The following is an 18,413-nucleotide window of genomic DNA, read 5'->3' as shown; positions in this document are numbered from 1 at the left end:
AGGAGCCCAGGCAGCCTCCTCTCAGATAAAAGAGCTGCGTTATTATTCAGCTCTCTGAAACCACTCTCTACCTAACAGCAGCTCGGTGGTGTGTTTGATCATCTTGCATCTGGCTCTTTAAGGCAGCACAGCCTTCCCACGCTGACTACCCACCCACTTCTAGCTATAGTCCTTCAGCAAATGCTAGACCAAAATATCCTCCAGCGCTGGACCGACTGCACTGCGCCCCCGTGCTGCCCCTCCACCCAACCTGAGTGGGCTCGGTGGGGGGTGGTCACAGCATTTTGGGGGAAAGGGTCAAGTGGTACTTTCAGAGACACAAGGGGCCCCATGTGGCTTTCCTGGCTGCACCACCCCTAGGGTGCCTCCCAGTAGGTCCCCAGAGTGTGGCAGCTCCATTTCTGGCCAGAAAAGAAATATACATCTCTTCACCTGTCCCAAGACCCCTGGGTTAAGTATGTGTGTGTCTATGTCTATAAATAAACAATCGGGCATGGTATACACTTTAGTGTTGGGGGCCATGAGTCTATATCACAACTGAATCTCTGCTAGCCTAACACAGTGGAATTTTCTCTATTATTTCAATGGCCAGGGATAAAGTTTTTATAAAGAAAAAAAGAAGTGTCACAGGAATCAGAGAGGGTGGCACATGAGAGCAGAAGAGAAAAAAGAAAGGAGAGATCTCAGGAGTTGGGGCATGGGGTTGAGTTGTACTCTGATGCTCCGAGAAAGCCATGCATTTCATTACCACATGCAGAGTTCCATCCTGTTACATCTTGCAACAGGCAGGGCAGCCTGTCTGGTCCTATTCTACCAGAGAGGAACCTAAAGCAGATGTGTGCACCTGGCCCACATGCCATCATCTGGCCAGGGCAGAGCTAGACCTAGAACTCAGGGCTCTGGAACCCGGTAGGGGCTCGAGGGTAGTCTTGTCTACCTAAGTTAGGCACTCTGTCCCTCCTGCAAGCTAAACTCTGCCCTAAACTGCTGGCCTGCCATCCCCAAAGGCCACAGAGGGGGATCAGCCTCTCCCAGGGGCCTGCACTCTGGTTCTAAACTTGGCTCTGCTTCAAGCTTCCCACATGGCTGGGTCTTGCTAGGCTTCTCCTCAATCCACTTCCCCAAAGTCCATCAGCAGAGTGGATTTATGGAATGGGTGGAAAGTGCACTGGGCTGGGAGTCAGCCCACCAGCTCTAGACTTCTCTCTGCCTGTAGCTCAAACGCTGTGTGACTTGGAACAAGTTACTTCACCTCTCTGAGCCTCAGTGTCATTATCTACTCAATAGGAGGGTCAAGGTTACGTAATCGCCAAGGGCCCTTTTGGCTCTAAAGGTTGAATTCTCCAGATTTGCAGATTGCCAGGGGCAAGGTTCCCAGAGGGTGCCATTCTGCTACTCAGAACAAGCCCCTGCCCCAGCCTCCCGCAGCCCCTCTTCCCTCACCTCGGAGCCAGCGCAGGAGAAAATAGTCATCTGGATTCGGCAGGGTGGGCAGCACATCCTGGACATTCTCCCGAAACTGTAGGGAGAGGTAGTAGGGTGAGTGGCAGGTCCCACCCTGACCACCCGCTGCCCAGGACTCTCCATAGGGACTGTGCTGGACCCCTCTACAGCATGGGTCAACTCTGCAGACACCGGCTGAGCACGTAGGCTGCATGGTGCACTCTTTGCCTCAGTGGATAGCAAGGAGGAGGCGGGAAGGGAGTAACACTCTACCCCTGCCTGGCTGTGTGCACTTCCACACTCCCTAGTGTGGCAGTGGGCATATGTGTTCCCAGCTAACTGTGATAGTAGACACTCTGGGACGTGCCACAGTAAAAGCTGTTTGCCAAGCATTCCCTGTGTGCCCAGCATTGAACTTAGCACTTATCTTCTTCATGCTTCACTCAGAATCTCACGTCTTACTGTCCCCATTTTACAGATGAAGAAATAAGAGCTCAGAGAGGCTAAGTAACATGCCCAAGGTTGAGCAACTAGTAATCGGAGGAGCGAGGATGCAAACCCCGGTCTGTCGGAGGCCAGAGCGTGCACTCTTTCCACTGTAGTCTTCTGCCCCTTAGTCATGGACTGGGGAGCACTGTGCTGGGGAGTAGAGGGAAGGAAGAGTTGGATTGTGACTGGCCCAGGAAGACAGTGGGTTCATGACGACTTCAAAAAAGACACTTGCCAGAAACCAAAACAGGTGCCAAAAAAACATTTGCTTGGGCTTGAAGGACTTCAAAGGTAGCAGGAGGGAGGAGGGCCATCCAGGTGGAGGGAACAGTTCCAACAGGAAGCCACGAAGGGGGAAAGTGCAGGGAGTGCCAAACAAGAGATATGGACAGTGACCCCGAGGGATGGCCACATCTACCTCCAACTGCTCACTACCCTGTGGGTGAGCACCCCCCCCCCCATGCTGTCCCCATGCCTCCTGCTCCCAGTCATTCACCCTTCTCTAGTCAATGACCTACAGGACAACCACGGAGGGGACCAATGAGGACCTGCCACTTCTGCCCCTTGCCTAGGTCAGCAAGGGACTCAGAACATCCAGCCCCATCCCCCAAACAGCGCCCAGACTTCCAGGGAAACTGGTCCTCCAGGGCCCACCCCTCACCAAGGACCCCACCCAGCCTCTGGTCTCTAGTTTAATCACCACCTAATCCCTCCTCTGCCTGACTTCCCCTGCAGGTCAGCAGTAAAACCTGAAACCTCCCTATCCAGCCTCCCTGGGATGGGGGAGGCCCAGCCTGGGGCAAAGCTTTCACAGGGTTGGTGCCTCAGCCCCACAGCTGTGGCAGGAGACACATGTCCCCAACATCCACCCCCCCCCCCCCAACCACCACCACCACCAGCTCCAAGCAACGGAGAGCTGCTTGGCTGTGGGCATCCAAACCTTGAGACCAGACCCCATCGATTCTGGGTTCAAGGACAGCCAACCTCCCATCTCCTCAAGGGCAACAAAGAGTAGAGTCCGTTGGTGGAGAGGGGATCCAGCCTCCAAACTGTCGCCCCCTCCTCTGCCCAGGCACCCGGCAAAGCCAGGGTTACTCCCTAGCCTTCTGAAGAGCATCTGCCTGAGTTCCCGGCCAGGGAGGGGCCTGGACCGCAGGACAGAGGAGGGCCCGTCTGAGCTCAAACTAACCTCAACCCAGTAAGTCACCCATGGGATCCCAGGCTTCACACAGAAGGGTGCTCCCTTCAACATCCTGGGGTCCAACCCCTCATTTCATTTCCTCAAGGGGCACACAGTGAAGGACGGGTTTGCCCAAGGTCGCAGACAGACTTGGTGCCCCAGCAGGGGCTCTCCAAGTATCCTACGGAGATGTCAGGGCCCTGTTGGCGGTGCCACTGCCCCCGCAAGAGGAAAACCTCCCGGAAATGGGAGGAAACCTGGGGCCCTACCCCTGCCCCTGCCCCGGGGGGCCCCGCTGCCAGGCTCCGGGATGAATATTGCCTTTGTGCCCTGGCTGCCTCCGAGGGCTCCCAAGCAACCACGTCTCCCCAGGTGGCACCGCCAAGGGCTCACTCGGGGCGGAGGCTGGGGTGGCCAAACTTCCCCGGGGCCTCCTCGGCCGGGCCGGGAGGGAGGGGCGCGCCGCGGGGCGAGGGGCGCGAGCCGCCAGGTGCCACCGGCCGTGACTCCGTCCGTGGCCCGCCCCCGGTCGGCCCCTTCCCGGCTCCCGGCCGCCGGCGGGCGAGGCCCCGGCCCGGGGAGGGGGGGCGGGGGGGCCGGGATCAGGGCTCACCTTGGCCAGTGCCTCCTTCTGCCTGGGGCTCAGATCGCCGACTCTGCCGCTCATCGTGGCTCGGGCTCGGGGCGCGGCGGTTGCGGAGCTGATGGAGCTCGGGCTCGTTCTCCGCCGCGGGAGTAAAGTCCCAGCCTTTGGCCCGGGCCGCGGGGCTGGCAGCCAAGCCCCGCCTCTTAAAGGATCCCGAGGGGTGGAGTGCGGAGGGATGCTCGGGGCGCGCAAGCCTCCGGCGGGTCCGGGGTGTGCTCCTGCGGCGGAGACCCCGGCAGGAGGCGAGCAGGGGTGCCCCCCCCGGGGCCGAGGCCAGTGGACATGAAAAAGGTCAGCAAATCTGGGTTCTAGTCTCAAATGTATCTTTAGCTCGCCTTGTGACCTTGGATGAGACACCTGGGCTCCCTGGGCCTCAGTTTCCCACCTAGATGCTATCTAATGAGCTCTCCTTTGATCAGGTCCTGTAGTGCAGAACCTCACTCCCCAAGGCGGAAGAGAGCTTGCCTCCAGCCCCTGCGGGGGGGCCAGATCCTGAAGCCTACCCACTGCCCTGCCATGAACTGTGGTACTGGCCCTCTTCCTGTTTGCCACTGGTTTGGGAGCACTGCTGCCAGCTCCCCGGCAGGTGTTGATAGGCTTTACCCTCCACCTGTGAGGCAGGCAGGCCTAGGGGACAAGGAAGCACAAACCCCATCTCCCTACCCAGGGCCCTGACCTCTGCTCCCTGCCTTCTCAGCTATCCAAGAGCTGCTCCTAAGGTGCTCACCACCTCAGCCAGACCTCAGCCAGTGGGGAGGAGTGCTTCCTCTCTGGGAGTCAGAAGACCTGGGTTTGAACCCTAAATCCTCCACTTGTCAGACTTCAGCAAGTAACTTCACTTCTGTGAACCCAAGCCATTTCATTCCCTACATGGAGGTGATGATCTGCATTTTACATCAGCTTTACAGGATCAAGCGAGCTGATGTACATAAGTTCACTCAGCGCAGTCAGTGCCTAGCGAAGGGTTTCCCTCTGTGACCCCTCCCTAGTCCACCCTGCACAGCCTCCCTTTGCTGCCTGCCTGGCCAGGCTTTGGCCTCTGGGTGGGGATGTAGGGTGGACATGGAGGAAGCCTCCGTAAAGCTACAGCTCTATGAAAGCAGGCCTGCTATCAGCTTATCTGCTTCCCCTGCTCCTGCCCAGGGGCAGAAGCTGTGGGTTCCTATAACTGCAAGTCTGACTCGAGTAATGGATGCCTCCATGCCCTCTGACTGTCCTCCCCTGCCTCACAGCCCCTCCTTCATACAATAAAGCCATTTCCTCCTTTCTGAGTTCAATAGCCTTCCCCCTCTGCCTGGGCACACACCCCACCTCCACCACCACCACCACTTACTCTATTCCTACCTCCATGATAGCAGCTGTTCACATTCTTTCCTCCTACCATGTGCAGGCCCTAGACACTGTTCTGGGGATCCTGAAATGAATCAGACACCATCTTGCCCTCCCAAAGATAAGACACAGGCACCATCATCCAGAATAAGAGTCAGAAAAATGTGCCAAAGAGAGCAAGTACCTGGGAGGTTAAAGGAGGAGAACTGGCTTTGGGTTATAAGAATCCTAGAAGACTGTGGAGGGAATGGCATTGGAGCTGGGCCCTAAAATATGGGGTAGGAAGGAAAGGGAAAGGAAATCCATTCATTCCATGCTGGCACAATGGCATGAGCCAAGTTTGGGTGGTTGATAGGAAGCATAGGTACTGCCAGAGAGGAGGGAAGAGGAAGAATAGGTGAGGAGGACCCATGGAGAACCACAGCGTGGCCCTGCTTTGCAGCCCTGGCCCTCCTAGACTGTGAGGTCCTTGGACACAGGACCCATCTCTGAATCCCCACAAGCGCCCTACCCCCAGCACAGCAGCCTACACACAGGGTCCTGTTCAAGAAATGTATTCTGAATGAATGCAGGCAGGAAATGCTCCAACAGGCATAGGGCGAGGTGCTGAGGGAGCCCTGGGAAGGAGACACAAGCCCAGATCATTCGGGGATCAAGCAGCTCACCTCACTTAATAGTGTGGAAAGACAGGGGATCCCTGGGTGGCTCAGCGGTTTGGCGCCTGCCTTTGGCCCAGAGCGCGATCCTGGAGTCTTGGGATCAAGTCCCAAGTCGGGCTCCCGGCATGGAGCCTGCTTCTCCCTCCTCCTGAATCTCTGCCTCTCTCTCTCTCTCTCTCTCTCTCTATCATAAATAAACAAATCTTGGGATCCCTGGGTGGCGCAGCGGTTTAGCGCCTGCCTTTGGCCCAGGGCGCAATCCTGGAGACCCGGGATCGAATCCCACGTTGGGCTCCGGTGCATGGAACCTGCTTCTCCCTCTGCCTGTGTTTCTGCCTCTCTCTCTCTCTCTCTGTGTGTGTGTGTGACTATCATAAATTTTTTTTAAAAAATTAAAATAAATAAATAAATAAATAAATAAATCTTAAAAAAAATAGTGTGGAAAGACAAAGGCACAGTTCCAAATTGTTAGTGGTGTGACAGATGTAGAGAGCTTTGCCCGGTGCCTCCCCGTATAGCCTGGAATTCACACAGAACCAGGCCCAGGAGCCCGTGGGCATTCCACCTCTAGAGTGGGGCCCCAGCCAACTTTGCATTCAGGTCTCCAGGGGAGTAGACAGCAGGATGATCCCAGACTCTCCAGGTTAAAAGACAGAGGCAGGCCACAGCGGGCCTGCTATGGGTGCCTGTCTGCACCTGACAAGGCCCCCACCGTGAAGATCCGCTGCAGGGTGCAGAGTTGAGGGTCTTGCTTCGGCCCTCCTACCCCTGGGAGGAGTTTTTAGCTGTCCCAACAGATCTGCCCTAGTTAAAGAATCATTGGCTTCAGGCTCAGGGCAGAAGGCATGGCTGCCTTCCTTGTTGGACATGTGGCTGAAATCTTTATATAAGACCCTTCCAGGGGATCCCTGGGTGGCTCAGCGGTTCAGCGCCTGCCTTTGGCCCAAGGCGCGATCCTGGAGTCCCATGATGGAGTCCCGCGTTGGGCTCCCGGCTTGGAGCCTGTTTCTCCCTCTGCCTGTGTCTCTGCCTCTCTCTCTCTCTCTGTCTATCATGAACAAATAAAAAATAAAATCTTTAAAATTAATAAATGTTTAGAAAAAAAAAAAGACTCTTCCAGGGGCAAGATGTAGGGCCTATTCAAAGGAAAATAGAAGAATAGCTCCTTTATAGCACTTTACAGTTTGCAAGGCACTTTCAGATCTAGTTTTTCATTTAAGCCTGTGGTGACCCTTTAAGTCAGGTGATTTATTGAGGAAAGAGGTGGTCCCATAAGAGTACGTGTAGAGGGGATCCCTGAGTGACTCAGCGGTTTAGTGCCACCTTCAGCCCAGGGTATGATCCTGGACACCGGGGATCGAGTCCCACGTCAGGCTCCCTGTATGGAGCCTGCTTCTCCCTCTGCCTGTGTCTCTGCCTCTCTCTCTCTCTCTCTCGCTCACTCTGTCTCTCTCTGTGTCTATCATGAATAAATAAATAAAATCTTAAAAAAAAAAAAGATTAAGTGTAGATTTAGGACTTGTATCCAAGTCTCTGGTTTCTGGGCCAAATGCTTCCAGGTACCCACAGGTTGCCGTGTGGACTCACCTGGGAGTTCCCTACACAGGCTACCCAGGAAAGCATGAGGAAAACATTCATCCAGCAGGAAATCATCCTCAGCCCCAAACAAGCCCCCAGGAATCTGGAGTTACCCATGATAAAGATCTAAGTGAAGTATACACACTTCTTCCAGTCTGCCCTTCTCAGGTCCTGTGGCTGCCTGCTTCTCCTTCCTCCACTGACACTTACCTATCTCCAGCCCACTATGGAACAGCTAGTTAATCTGATAATATAAATCCTAGAATATTAATCCAGTAGACTCCTCTGAGCTGGTTACTAAGAGAGAGCCCCTCCTCCGCATCCCCACCTTTTCTCTAACCCCTTACCCCTGTCCAGCAAGTCTCGCTTCCTGCTAGGTATGTTGTTCACCTGCTCAAGAATCTGCAGTGGCTCCCTAGTTCCTTCAGGAGTCAGCCCAATCTCACTGATCTGCGCTCAAGGCCAAGGCCTATCTCATCCCAGTATCTACTGTGGGCCTCCACTGCTGCTCCTCCCCTCCACACACTTTCATTTTAGTCAAAGAAGCTCCATGCTGTCCCTCAGACATACCTCAGCTCTCCTGCCTCTGTCATAGTCACTTCCCTCTCCCTTTTCCTCCTACCAGATCCTCCCTGATCTTCAAAGCCCTGATCAGATGCTGTTTCCAGGAACTTCGCCCTGATCTAATCAATCCAACATGGGAGCCCTACCAAGCAGTACCCCCTCTCTCCTGACCTTGACACTGACTACTCTGTATTGCAGTGGTGATATCAGCAAAGGCCTGGCCCAACAGGAAGAGCCCAGCCTCTTCAGTCAGGCAGGCCTGAGGGGAGATCCGGGCCCTGCCACTTGCCAGCTCTGTAATGAGTGTGCTGTGCTGAGTACCCCTTGCCAGGCAAGGTAGTAGTAACAGCTGAAAGAAGGCTGCCAGGCCTAGGAGATCTAGAAGGAGCGTGGGGGTAACTAGTGGTTCTAGTTTTGGGAGTTAGTGCCTTGGGGCTGAGATTCCTCTGGGAGGTGGCTGTGGACACAGGCAGGGGCACTGGACTGGGAGTCCGGGGCCAGGACTTCTGGCTGTGTTCTTGAGTGAATGTGCTACAGTGACTATTTAGCAATGAGCACTGGCACGGGAGGGGGTGCTCCTTGGGGCTGTCTGCCCTGGGCTCTGGGCTTTGGATGACTTCTCTAAAACAAGGGCACTGACCTCCAGATCAGAGACCCCAGGTACCTTGTCCTCTGATTGTCTGGTACCAGCAGGGAAAGGGGGTGGTGCTGGGATTGGCATGGTGGTTTGAGAGTCAGAGAAAACAGTCTTTTAAACCCTTTAACAAATATTTGTGGAACACTCTACTTCCATGGGCCAGGGCAGCAGAACTCTCTAGAAAGCCCTTGTGTTTGCAGGCGACCACACAGAAGGGCCCTGACTCCAGCCTCCTTGCCTCCTTTCCTTATCCCAGTCCTGCCATGTGGGGTTTCAGCTGCCTTAAGTTTGTTTTGTTTTGTTTTTTCCCCAACAAAGTGGGGAGGGAATGAAGAAATCCCACACTGCCTGGAATGCCATGACGACAGAGGTGACAGCAGCAGAATGAGGAAGCGACTGTGATGGACTCAGTCCTGTACTCCTCCAGGTGGTCCAGGCTGGAGCTGGGAGCCAGAGTACCTTGCATTCCTTGGCTCCATTCGGAAGTATTTAGGCAGCAGCTTGGTGCCAGGCATTGGGACACCTCGGAGAACAAGGCTGACCAGGCTCTGCCCTCAAGGAGTCCCTGGTCCCCAGGGAGATGGCTGGGACAACAGATCATTCAAGTACAGTGCCACCATATTGGTCAGTCAGGAAGCTCCCTGCTGGGTTGGGGGGGTAAGGGGCATCTCAGGTTCCTCAGAGACCTGATGACTAAGCAGGAGTTCGCATACTGGATGGGGCAGGAGGCCTAGAAACCATTCACTCCTTCCTTCACATATTTCACTGAGCGTTGTGGTAATCCTAGGGTAGGAAGACTGGCCTCATGGTACTTACAGTATTGGGGTTGGTGGCATGCCCAGACTGAGCTTGGGCTGTGGATAAGTGAGAGGGGAAGTAGGGATCAGATAAAGAATCAGGGCTTAGGGGCCCCTGGGTGGCTCAGTGGTTGAGTGTCTGCCTTTGGCTCAGATCGTGATTTGGGGTCCTGGGATAGAGTCCCTCATCAGGCTCCCTGCAGGGAGCCTGCTTCTCCTTCTGCCTATGTCTCTGCCTCTCTCTGTGTGTCTCTCATGAATAAATAAATAAAATCTTTTTTAAAAATCAGGGCTTAGGGGTACATGCGTGTAGAAGGGGCAGGTGACAGGAGGGACCTTTGAGAGGTGGAGACGGGCTATTCTGAGACCCCTGAGCTAAGGGCTCCCTTAGCTCCTGCCACCCCCTGTGCGGATGGTGGATGGCAGATGGCAGGAGTAGGGAGGTCCTTCTCCTTTGGGGACCTCAGCATCCTCAGGACAGAACGAGACTGGAACCTCGGCCAGGGTAAATTCAGACCATGGGTGGAGAATGCTTTTGAAAGCTGAAGGGCCACCTATGAATCTCCCTTGGGGAGGGTGGGGCGGGTGTAAGGGAGGGGCAGGATGAGGAGCCCCCTTGTCAGGCCCCTCAGGTCCCATCCCCAGCCCTACCCAGAATAGAGGATGGCAACCCCTCTACTCCCTCCCTCTTTCCCTTCCTCCCCAGCTCCCAGTTAGGAGAGCAGGGGTTTTTATGGACTTTGGTCTAGGAGGTGGTAGCCAGGGTTCCGAATGACTTCCCCTGGCAGCTCCTTGGCCCCCGCTGGGGCCTCTCCCCCTGCAGGAGTGCCATGAGAGCCAGAAAGCAGTCCCGGACCAGGAGCTAGGAGGCCTGAAACCAAAACCCAGCTCCTCAGGGGGCAAAGTCACCTGCCTTCTCCAGGTGCCTGTCACCTGCAGGGAAAAATAATCCTTGCCTCTCTCCTGGGGCTGCTGTGAGAACTGCAAGTGAATTAAGGGCTAGAAAAGTGGTGGGTGTGCAAAGTGGGAGGATTATCAGTACTATTATGTGTTATTTCTGAAGCCACAACAAACAGGAGAAACTGAGCCCGCCGGCTCCTCTCAAGGAGCCTACTTCCTCCTACTTCCGCAGTCCATCCAGGCTTTGTGAAGACACAAATCCTCTCTCCGCCCCACTTCCCACACCCAACCCCCCCTAATTAAGTCCCTTACCTTCCCAGCTATCATTGTCTAATCCCTAAGCCCTTTCTCACCAGTCTCCAGGTGTCTCAGGGAGTCAAATCCCTTTAGTGGCCCAGTTAGCCATGAACCCAGAAGCTTCGGGCTGGGAGTGGGGACTGCAGGACTCCCCCAGGGTGGGAAGGGGAGGATAGAGGAGGGCAGGAAGGGTGCCGGAGACCCTGCCCTGACTCTGGACTGGCTCACAAGAGCCTGGAGACTTCCCCTGGGAAGAAGGTGGTTTCATTCCTATCCGGGGACCCTGCATCTGAGATAGAATACAGATTCCACCACCAGATCTGTTCAGTGCAGGTCAGTGCCTTTGGGAAACAGAATGGCAGGGGATGAGTCACCCCTCCCCGCCCCCTGCCGACTCTGGAGCCAGGCTCCCTGGGTTCAGGTCCTGTTTCCATCACCTACCAACGTTACTTGACTTCCACCCCTCAATGTCCCTTCCATAGGATGGCAGTGATGATCTTACTACCTCATACGGCTGTGATGAGATTGAACAAGTTTATTCATGCAAAGGGCCTTGAATAGTGCCTGGAACATAGTAAATGCATCAGCGGTTTTCACTTGTATTTCTTTCTTTTTCTTCTTCTTCTTTTTAAAAAGATTTTATTTACATATTCACGAGACACACAGAGAGAGATGGAGACATAGGCAGAGGGAGAAGCAGGCTCCCTGCAGAAAGCCTGATGCGGGACTTGATCCTAGGACCCCGGGATCACGACCTGAGCTGAAGGCAGATGCTCAACCACTGAGCCACCCAGGAGTCCCTCACTTGTATTTCTTATTTCCCACCCCACCCTGATATTCTTGCCATTTACATCTTAACCCCCACACCACCCCTCAGAGAGGCCTTTCTTCCTCTGGTACTAAAGCTGAAGCAGGTCCCCGCCTTCTCCTGTGCTATTTTATCTCCTCCATATGGCACTTAACGTGGTCTGAAATTACCTTGCTTGTGTACCTGGTTATGGTTTCCTATCTATTCTAAAGGGCAGGAGCCATTGCTGGTCATGGTTGTTGTTCCGTGTCCAGTGCCTAGATGACCCAACATGTACTCTGCCCTCTGAGGGCTGGGCCCAGGGAAGGAGCAGACCCCTGGCCACCCCTCTACTCAGCAGCCTTCCTGTCCCTGACACCACAGTTAGTTGCTGCCACTCTGCACCTCTGCACCTGCCCTGTGTGATCTTCGGCAAGTCACCACCCCTCTCTGGGCATCTGGGTGAGGAAAGGGAGGTAGCAGTCGAACCAGGCAACCAAGGGACAGTCTAAGATTTTTCTTAGAAAATGTGTTATTAAAAAAAAAATTTTGTTATATGTCCTGGGGCTCATGCCTATTAGGTGGAAAGACCTCAAGGATCTCTGGGGCCTGAAAATATAGACCCCAGCCTAGCTCTCTTGTTGCCACTAATCCTGAAAGCCCCATGGGGATAGGGGTGGGGTGTGCTCCCCTGAGCTAGGCATCACCTTCCTGAAGGCCCCTTGTAAAAACAGCAAAGCCCAACACTGGGCCCCTGCGTGGTCCTATTCCCTGGGGACTAGCTTGCCACCTGGTGGCAGCTTGATTACATTGGCCCTCTTCCATCTCGGAGGGTGCTCATCGGGTCAGAGACATGTTCTGGATATGGACTTGCCTTCCCTGCCCTTCATCCTACTTCCAGCATCACTCACAGAATGCTTTGTCCATTTTGATGCACAGCCTGGCATCTCACTGAAGAATTCATTTCACAGCAGAGGAAGAGCAGCCATGGGCTCGAGCCCATGGAATTCACCGGCCTTTCCACATGCTCTATTCCTGGTGTCTAAAACATTTCACTGCCCCAACCCCATTCCACTTCGGGTAATGCATATTCTGCTTCACATTTTAAAAAATATTTTATTTATTTATTCATGAGAGTCACAGAGACTGGCAGAGGGAGAAGCAGGCTCCATACAGGGAGCCCGATGCGGGACTCAATCCCGGGTCTCCAGGGTCACACCCTGGGCCGAAGGCAGGAGCCAAACTGCTGAGCCACCCAGGGATCCCCCTGCTTCACATTTTTGTTAACAGCTTCATTTCTTCCCAGGTGGCCCTGCAACTTTAGAGGTTGAAGGAGACGGGACACTGGGCCCTCCTCCACACAGTTCGTAGCCCAACCCAGTGACAGGAAACCTTGTAATCCAAGACACAAGCCAGTTGGAGTCACAGCATTTCTGGTGAAAGGACTCCCCCCCCTCCCCCCGCACCACCACCAAATTGTTTGGTTTGACTCTCATTTTCTTTTATAGATGGGGACACAAGCCAAGAAAAGGGAAGTGGCTTGCCTGGAAGAACATAGTAGAAAGAGTGACACCGCTGTCCCTGGCAGCTCCCCACTCAGCTCCAGAAGTGAAGCAAGCTGGTATCTGGGGGCTTGGCTCATCTAGAGGGGCCCAGAGTGCTGAGCATCCTGTCTGCCCATCCCTGAGAGGAGGGAGGCCCAAAGGTCAGCACCAGGTCCAGTAGCCTGCCTCTTCCCCCAACTGGGATCTCTTCCTTCACTGTGGGGTCCTCTAGTCTCTTCTTCAGATGCTCCCAAGCAAGGCCTCTCCTGGCACTCATGGCCTGCTATCAATCTCCTGGCCTTTGCTGCCCTGTCCCTGCTCCTCCACTCACCCCCACCCCACCACACCACACCCCATCCCACACAACAGCAGAAGGGCCCTGGCTGGGAAGGGCTGGGCTGGGCTGGGCTATACCCTGCCACATTCAGACTATCTCCCCAAGCACTTGTCTCTTCTAGGATAACTAACGGTTACCAGTGGGAGGACAGACCACAGAGTAATTTGGTTACTCACCAAGTTTACAGGGCCACTAAGGCTCCCACCAATGGAAAACTAGGATGGGGATATTTGTGGGGAGGCAGAAACTTGTTCCAGACTAGGGACAGGTATAGGCAAGGGGTCTGTATCTGGTTGTGTGTGTGTGTGTGTGTGTGTGTGTGTGTATGTACATGTGCATGCTAAGGGGGTAGTGAGGACCCCTTGCCTAGGTGAGCAGGACGGAGTTTAGGGAGCAAGTAGTGGGAATAGGGATAGGCAGACAGTAGAGTCAACAGCCTCACTGATTACAGGGTGTATCCTTGCAACCCTGTCATTGGGGCTGACAGATGGGCTGGGACATTACAGAACTGGAGAAACAAGACTCTCTGTGGACATCAAGGGACCAGCATAGTGCATTTTGCAACTTACGAAGAGTGATTTCTTAAGGTATGAAAGAACATAAGTAACCTATGCAAAGAATAAAGAATCATATAATGAACACCCAAGTGACTTAAAGAGCAGAACACCCCTGGTTGCCCTTCCCCAGTTACATCCCACCTGGTGAACTGAAGTTCTTGCTTTTCAGTTCCTTGATTTTTTAAAAAAGATTTTGTTTACTTATTCATGAGAGATGCAAAGAGAGGCAGAGAGATAAGCAGAGGGAAAAGCAGGCTCCCTTTGGGGAGCCTGATGTGAGACTTGATCCCAGGACCCCAAATCATGACCTAAGCCAAAGGCAGATGCTCAACTCAGCCACCCAGGTGCCCTAGTCCCTTGATTTTCTTTATAATTTTGTTACAGATGAATTTATCTCTTATAAAAATATAGCTAGTCCAGCATGGTTTTTTTTTTGAGGTGAAATTCATGTAAAATTAATCATTTTAAAGTGAAAAAAAGTCAGCAGTACTTTGTACATTCACAGTGTTATTCAGCGAGCACCTCTATCTGGTTCCACAAGATTTTCATCACCCCAAAAGGAAAAGTTGTACCCATTTAGCAGTCACATACCATTTCCCCTCCCCTCCCCTCCAGCCACCAATCTACTTTCTCTCTCTAGAGATTTGCCTATTCTGAATATATCATATGATACCTAGGGTTTTGGTGTGTGTTATTTCACTTTGCATAATGTTTTTCCACGTTGCAAACATGGGTCAGGACTTCATTCCTACTTATGGCTAAATTATATCCCATCATATGAACATATCAAAATGTATCCACTTGTCCATCAATAGAAATTTCAGTTGTTTCCACCTTCCAGTTATTGTGAATAATGCTGCTATGAATGCTGATGTACAAATATCTGTTTGAGTCCCTGCCTTCATTTATTTTGGATATATACCCAGAAGTTGCATTGCTGGATGATATAGTAATTTTATGTTTAATTTTTTGAGAAACCACCATACTATTTCTTATAGCAGCTGCACCGTTTTACATTCCCACTGTTGATCCACTTTGAGATAACTTTTGTATATGATGTAAGGTAGGAGTCCAACTTTATTCTTTCACATGTAGCTGTCCCGTTGTCCCAGCACCATTTTTTAAATTATTTTATTTTTATTTTTAATTCTTTTTCCCCAGCACCTTTTGTTAAAGAGACTATTCTTGGGATGCCCGGATGGCTCAGCAGTTAAGCGTCTGCCTTTGGCTCAGGGTGTGATCCTGGAGTCCCCAGATCGAGTCCCATATCAGGCTCCTTGCATGGAGCCTGCTTCTCCCTCTGCCTGTGTCTCTGCCTCTCTCTCTCTCTCTCTCTCTGTCTCTCTCATGAATAAATAGGTAAAATCTTAAAAAGAGAGAGAGAGAGAGAGAGACTATTCTTTCCCTTATTGAATAGTCTTGGCACCCTTATTGAAAATCAATTGGCCATAGGTGTCTGGGTATATTTCTGGACTGTCAATTCTATTCCATTGACCTATAAGTTTCTTTACGCCAGGACTACACTGTTTTGATTATTGTAGCTTTGTATAAATTTTAAAATTGGGAAATGAGAATCTCTAATTTTGTTCTTTTTGTCAATATGAGGTATTAAGGGCTCCTTGCAACTCCATGTAGATTTTAGGATGGGTTTTCCATTTCTTCTTCTTCTTTTTTTTTTTAAAGGTTATTAGAATGTCAATATGGTTACATTTAATCTGTACATTGTTTTGGGTAGTATGGCCATCTTTTTTTTTTTTTTTAAGATTCTATTTATTTATTTGACACAGAAGGAGAGCACAAGCAGAGGAAGAGGCAGGCAGAAGGAGAGGGAGAAGCAGGCTCACAGAGCAGGGAACCAGAGTAGGGAGCCAGACACGGGGCTTGATCCCAGGACCCCGGGATTATGATCTGAGCTGAAGGCAGATGCTCAATTGACAGAGCCAGCCAGGTGCCTCAGTAGTATGGCCATCTTATGGTAGACAATATTAAGTCTATCAATCAGTTAACATGAATGTCTTTTTTTTAAGATTTTATTCATTCATTCATTCAAAATTCATATATATTTTTTATTTATTCATGAGAGACATACAGAGAAAGAGAGAGGCAGAGACATAGGCAGAGGGAGAAAGCAGTCTCTCTGCGGGGAGCCTGATGCAGACTTGATCTCAGAACTCCAGGATCGCGCCCCAAGCCAAAGGCAGGTTCTCAACCACTGAGCCACCCAGGTGCCCCCATGGATGTCTTTCCACTTATTTAGGTCTTCTTTCAATTATTTCAGTAATATTTCGTAGTTTTCAGTATACATGTCTTTCAGCTCCTTGCCTAAGCTTATTTCTAGGTGTTTTGTTTCTTGGGCAACGATCATAAATATAATTGTTGTCTTAATGTCCTTTTAAAATCATTCATTACTGATGTTAGAGATACACAACTGATTTTTGTGTATTGTTCTTCTAAGTCCTGATGTTTTTGAGCTTAAATAGTATGTATCATTTGGAGACTTGCTTTTTGTGCTAAGCATTCTGTTAGAATTATCCACGGTGATACACACAACTATTCCATTTGTTTTTCTTTATTGCATGGTATTTTACATATGAACATAGCACAAATTTATCTCTTCTCCTAGTGATGATGAGTTGGGCTATCTTCACACAGGGCTGCTCTACACTTACCCAGGAAATGGTTCTCAGCCAGAATCGCACATGAGAGTCACCTGCAGTGCAAGGTTCTTGTCATCACCAGCAACAAGGTCCACCTCCAGAGATAATGATTCTGTTGATTTGGAAGCATCAGTATTTCAATTATAGGAATAATTGGTTGCAAATACTTTCTCCCCATTTGTGGCTTTCCCTACCACTTTATTACCAGATTTTGATTAACACGAGTTTTTCATTTTATTGTGGATGCATTATTTTCAATCTTTTCCTTTATAGTCTGCTTTTATGTAGTAAGAATTCTCTCCTGACCTTGAAGTAAACAGGATAGGCTTTTATGTTTCTTTCTAAAAATGCCTTAAGTATTACTTTTCATATTTAGATCTTTAATTCACAAGGAATTGATTTTTCCAGTACAATGAGCAGTAGAGGTCCAATTTCATTTCTTTTCCTTATGGGTAACTCATTTTCTTGGCAAGATTTGCCAGTCACAGTGCCCCCTCTCCCCAACTGCAGCGCTCCCCCTGACAAAGCCACATTTCTATGTATAGGTCAGTTTCTGCCTTCACTGTTTGATGCTCCATTTGTCTGTCTTTGGACTTACATCAGACTATTCTCTCCATCTAATTCTTCAGGAGCATCCCGACAATTCAACGTTAGTGGTTATATGGGTGTTTACTATAGAACAGTTTTAATTGGGGCACCTGGGTGGCTCAGTTGGTTAACCATCTGCCTTCTGCTCAGGTCATGATCCCGGAGTCCTGGGATCAAGCCCTACATTGGGAGTCCCTGCTCAACAGGGAGTCTGCTTCTGCCTCTACCCTTCACCCCGCTCTTCCTCACTCTCTGTCTCTCAAATAAATAAATATTAAAAAATGATTTCGCTTTTTTAGTATGTTTGAAATTTTTTCATAAAAAAATATTGAGGGAGGGACGCCTGGGTGTCTCGGTAGTTGAGCAGCTGCCTTTGGCTCAGGTCATGATCCTGGGGTCCTGGGATCGAGTTCCGCATCCGGCTCCCCATTGGAAGCCTGCTTCTCCCTCTGCGTGTGTCTCTGCCTCTGTCTCTCTCATAAATAAATAAATAAATAAATAAATAAATAAATAAAATCTTAGAAAATATTGGGGGAAGAGTGTTGTGGCTTACCTGGCCTTTGCCTTTTTATCAGGATATAATTTTTAAAAGACAGAGGTTTCAGAGGAGACAATTTCTAGCTGCCACAACCCTTGGAGAAAATGATGAGTTTTAGGACAGTGTATGGACTTCTCACATTCCTGTAAGCATCAGAGATTATTTGTTGGAGATGAGGCAGTGCTGCTTTATTTTATTTTTATTAAGATTTTATTTATTTATTCATGATAGACACACAGAGAGAGGCAGAGACACAGGCAGAGACAGAAGCAGAGACAGAAGCAGGCTCCATGTAGGGAGCCCGACGTGGGACTCGATCCCGGGTCTCCAGGATCACACCCTGAGCTGAAGACGGCGCTAAACCGCTGAGCAACCGGGGCTGCCCCGGCAGTGCTGCCTTAATATCGTGCCCATTTCACTACCCAGAAAAGTGACGTAGCCTCTTGGCCCCACTGAGGAGCTGTGTCTGTCCTGCTTTGTTTAGGCAAAACGCCCCCAGCCCCTCTTCCTGCGCCTCTGGGACCCTTGCCTCAATCCCCCCCATCTGCGTCCCACACCAATCTGTCTGGTTCTCTGTCTCTTGGAGTTTGGTCTGGTGCGAGATGCAGGCGCAGGGAAGATGCGGGTGTGACTTGACCAAGGTCACACCGTGTGACCGGAAGGCTGGCGCACAGCAAGGGCCGGCCAGCCTCCAGGCCACCACACGTCCCTCGCTCCTGCCCTTCTGGGGTCCGGATCGTGCCTCTGCCGCCCAGGTCTCCAGCTATCCCCCTCGGCCTCCCTGCTCTGATCCCCGCGCGTCTGACCACGCCGGACGCCGTGTGACCGGCTCCCGCCGGGCTCCCCCCACTCCAGCCTCCCAGGCCGCCGGCGCCGGAGCTCTCCG

At 51.5% G+C, this 18,413-nt stretch overlaps 1 protein-coding gene and 1 long non-coding RNA gene across 11 annotated transcripts in view; one reads left to right on the top strand and one right to left on the bottom strand.

Moving 5' to 3' along the window:
• Nucleotides 1–3,886, bottom strand: part of SEC14L2 (SEC14 like lipid binding 2) — a 19,966-nt gene extending 16,080 nt beyond the window's left edge. For 2 of the 7 annotated variants that reach the window (XM_077874313.1, XM_077874311.1), the window contains exons 1-2: nt 3,726–3,886; nt 1,444–1,519 (exon numbers count right to left, since the gene is read on the bottom strand). In XM_077874313.1, coding sequence (XP_077730439.1) covers nt 1,444–1,519; nt 3,726–3,779 — 130 coding nt within the window. In that variant the 5' untranslated portion in view covers nt 3,780–3,886. Of the gene's footprint in view, nt 1–1,443; nt 1,520–3,121; nt 3,356–3,433; nt 3,577–3,725 lie in introns of those variants that run through there. The other 5 variants (XM_077874315.1, XM_077874309.1, XM_077874314.1 and 2 more) reach the window with 5 other exon arrangements.
• Nucleotides 3,722–18,413, top strand: LOC144299039 (uncharacterized). Of its 4 annotated transcripts, none has more exons than XR_013365851.1 (4): nt 3,722–4,049; nt 12,815–13,011; nt 13,639–13,774; nt 17,771–18,413. It is a non-coding gene; the product is annotated as an uncharacterized LOC144299039 (long non-coding RNA). The 4 variants fall into 4 exon arrangements; XR_013365850.1 differs by having other exon boundaries at nt 17,759–18,413; XR_013365852.1 differs by lacking the exon at nt 17,771–18,413 and adding an exon at nt 16,397–17,685.

The sequence above is a fragment of the Canis aureus genome, chromosome 27 (genome assembly GCF_053574225.1).
Source record: "Canis aureus isolate CA01 chromosome 27, VMU_Caureus_v.1.0, whole genome shotgun sequence".
In the NCBI taxonomy this organism is placed as follows: Eukaryota; Metazoa; Chordata; class Mammalia; order Carnivora; family Canidae; genus Canis; species Canis aureus.
Note: the sequence above shows the minus strand (reverse complement) of the source record. Positions and strands in the feature narration are given on the sequence as shown.